Consider the following 3,367-nt stretch of genomic DNA (forward strand, 5'->3'; position numbering starts at 1 on the left):
TATATGTATTATGATTGGATTAAGTGACAAAAGATTGATACATAAGATTGATATCTTAGCAAAATTACGTTATTAGTACTAAGTACATAGTTTATTAAAAGGAAAGTATCCTAATTTAACTTATAATTTAAATCATATAAATTAATATATTAAGTTATGAAAAAGTTGAAAGATATTTTTGTATCAAAATTTGTATAGTAAATATAAGGAACAACTTTAATATAAGAACGTGATATTAATTGCAAATATTATATATATATATATATATATTATTTTTTTAATATGTGATTCGATAAATTTATGAGTTTTTTATGAGATATATTTTATTTTAAAATTAAGAGAAATGTTAGAAATAATTTTTTAAAAATTATTTAACTTTAAGAAAAAAAAACTAATTAGCATGTTTAAGAATCTCTTCATGGACATATTCAAAGTTTTAATATAAAATAAATATTTAAAAGAACTAATAAGTCTGGTCAAACTTATAGATAGATAGAAAAACTTAACACAACTAAATTATAAAACTAGTGACTTCGGCAAATATGAACTTTTCTTAGCTTATTTCTACCCGAAGGGTAATAAATTTGCAATAAAAAACTGCATTACTTGAACCTAAAAATCGTAACTAAATTTTATTCTAAAATAACTAACCTAATACGAGAATATTACTTGAATGTGAAATAAAAATACTCACATATTAATTGAACCTTTAAAATCTATCACACATATTTAATTTTGAAATAAAAAATTGTGGCAGTAGAAGAATCCAAAAGTTTGTGTTTATTATAAGCAATTTAATATCACTCATCCATATGAAAATCATTAAAAATCAAAGCAGTAGGAGTAATCTTTTCAAGTATTAAATTGATGTGTTGAAACTGTTCAAAAGATGAAATTAAAAACTCAATAAAAAAGGAAATGAAAAGAGAGATAAGAAAGTGATGGATGGGGGAAAGGGGCAAAATGGTAAGTTGCAAAGGGTTTTGTGTAGGCTTCCCCATCTCAGAAGCAGAGCTAGGCTCCCAATATAACCCCTCAAAGTTCCCCACCACAGAGAAGAATCTCTCTTTATTTCTTTCACTCTCACACAACCAAAATTTTCCAAACTCTCAACTCCATCAACCCTTCTCTCTCTCTCTCTCTCTCTCTCTCTCTCTCTCTCTTTCTCTTCAAACTCACCACTTCTGCACTTCAATTTATTCACCTCTGACACCCTCTTAATTTTGCTTCCAGTTCATCTGAGTGATGGGCATGATCTCTCCTCACTCTCACAATTCCCACATTATAGTGATCCTCATCACCTGCTTCTTTCGTCATAAATTCTAGAACAAATTGCACACCCTCATCTTCTCTTTCACTGCATATGGGGTATCTATGAACTCAATGAATATGACCCTTTAATCTAAGAACTAGTAAAGCCACACTCACTCTCACACACTCCAAAGTCCACACCAACCCCCCCAAAGTCCTGCTCCCATGGCGGGTGGCAAGCTTCATCCTGGTTCAAACATGTCACTTCTCCTCCAAAACGACAGGCTCCCTTGCTCCTCTGAAGTCCTTGAGTCTCTTTGGGCTCACACCTCTAACGCTGCTTCCTTCCAAGGTCATCTCTTCCTTCTCAATTCACCTCACTCTCTTCCATCTCTTCATACTCTTGTTACTACTTCCCTTGCTCATCAATTTTCTCAACCTCAACTTTTCACTCTCATGGATGCTTGTCAAGGTTTTTAAAAACGCTTCAAGAACACAATAACATCGAGGTTCTTGTGGTTTCCATGACCATGGAACATCCACAATTGCAGATGGATTAGTTTGCAATTTTCTGCATGGATCATGACCGCTGTTTAAAACCTTTATTATATGTATTTACAAAATAAACAAACTCTCTTTTTTATTTTTGTGGGAACTTGAAAGTTGATTTCTTTCAGTTCGGGACAATTGTTCTCTGAAGATGTTTGGAAGTTGTTTTTTTTCTTCCATGTAGAAGCTTCTTGTGATTGAAATTTAACACGGTTGTTGTTTGTTATTTCTTTTTCTGGTGGTTGATTTCAGGTTCAAAATCTATGGTTGATTTTGAGAATGTTAGTGGGGGCAGGGTGACGGATAGGCCCTTTTTTCAAGCGTTGGAGAAGGAAGATAACTGTGATGATGATTATGAGGGTTGCTTCCATCAACCGGGTAAGAAAAGGAGGCTCACAAGCGAACAAGTTCAGTTCCTTGAAAGGAACTTTGAGGTCGAGAACAAGCTTGAACCTGAAAGGAAGGTCCAACTTGCAAAGGAGCTTGGCTTGCAGCCAAGGCAAGTGGCTATATGGTTCCAAAACCGAAGGGCAAGGTTCAAGACCAAGCAGCTAGAAAAAGATTATGGCACATTGAAAGCTAGCTATGACAGACTCAAAGGTGACTATGAAAGTCTTCTTCAAGAGAATGACAAGTTAAAAGCAGAGGTAAAAGAAATAAGAAAAAAGAGACACACAACACATACATACATGCTTCCAAATTAGCTTTTGTGCTTTATGCTACTACTTGCTTTAATAAAGTGCAATGTTTATCCCACTAATGGGTTAATGATTGGATTGGCACAATTTTGTTACTAACAGGTGAATTCTCTGGAGAGCAAATTGATTCTTAGAGATAAAGAGAAGGAGAATTCGGACGACAAGTCATCTCCTGATGCTGTCAATTCACCCCACAAAGAGCCTATGGATTTAATTTCAAATTCAACATCTGAAAATGGGACCAAAGTGTCACTCCCTATTATGGTAACATGCAAGCAAGAAGATGCCAATTCAGCCAAAAGTGATGTGCTTGATTCGGACAGCCCACATTGCACTGATGGGAACCATCCCTCTTCATTCGTGGAGCCTGCTGATTCCTCCCATGCTTTTGAACCAGACCACTCCGACTTCTCCCAAGATGAAGAGGATAATCTTAGTGAAAGCCTTTTGACCCTCCCTTGCTTACCAAAGGTTGAAGAAGCCTGCTATGATGACCCTCCTGAAAACCCTTGTAATTTTGGCTTCCATGTCGAGGATCAAACCTTCTGTTTCTGGCCCTATTGAACCAACCAACCGCTTCCAATGTTATAAAACTTCGCAGTTGTAACCATGTACTTGAAGCAATAAAATTGGTATTACTTCTACCAAGGAATAAAATCAAAAGGCTAATCCATTTTGCGCTCAATAACAAACAATATTAAAAGCTTTAACACACTTCTCTGAATTCTGAAAGGTCATGTGTCACTGGTGTTATTACCAGTAAAAGTGTACAGCAATGTTCCTAGCTAAAATTCAAAACTGGTTCAGGTATGCGCGTAGGTATCCCAAAATTTCAGGTGGGGTACAGCAACCAATCGTTGTTTTACTTT

At 35.5% G+C, this 3,367-nt stretch overlaps 1 protein-coding gene across 1 annotated transcript; it reads left to right on the forward strand.

Moving 5' to 3' along the window:
* The first annotated feature begins 960 nt into the window (after positions 1-960).
* LOC137810587 (uncharacterized) lies at positions 961-3,142 on the forward strand. The gene is made up of 3 exons (XM_090298249.1): positions 961-1,603; positions 2,053-2,447; positions 2,601-3,142. The coding sequence occupies exons 1-3, from the start codon at positions 1,477-1,479 to the stop codon at positions 3,060-3,062; spliced, it is 984 nt and encodes a 327-aa protein (XP_090154375.1). The 5' UTR covers positions 961-1,476; the 3' UTR covers positions 3,063-3,142.
* Positions 3,143-3,367: the final 225 nt, after the last annotated feature.

This window comes from Phaseolus vulgaris, chromosome 2, assembly GCF_051622355.1.
Source record: "Phaseolus vulgaris cultivar YP4 chromosome 2, ASM5162235v1, whole genome shotgun sequence".
NCBI lineage: Eukaryota > Viridiplantae > Streptophyta > Magnoliopsida > Fabales > Fabaceae > Phaseolus > Phaseolus vulgaris.

Coding starts and splice junctions, on each gene's coding strand:
- LOC137810587 (XM_090298249.1), top strand. CDS start 1,477: ATGGCGGGTGGCAAGCTTCATCCTGGTTCAAACATGTCACTTCTCCTC. Junction 1,604..2,052: donor TAACGCTGCTTCCTTCCAAG/GTCATCTCTTCC, acceptor GGTTGATTTCAG/GTTCAAAATCTATGGTTGAT. Junction 2,448..2,600: donor ATGACAAGTTAAAAGCAGAG/GTAAAAGAAATA, acceptor TGTTACTAACAG/GTGAATTCTCTGGAGAGCAA.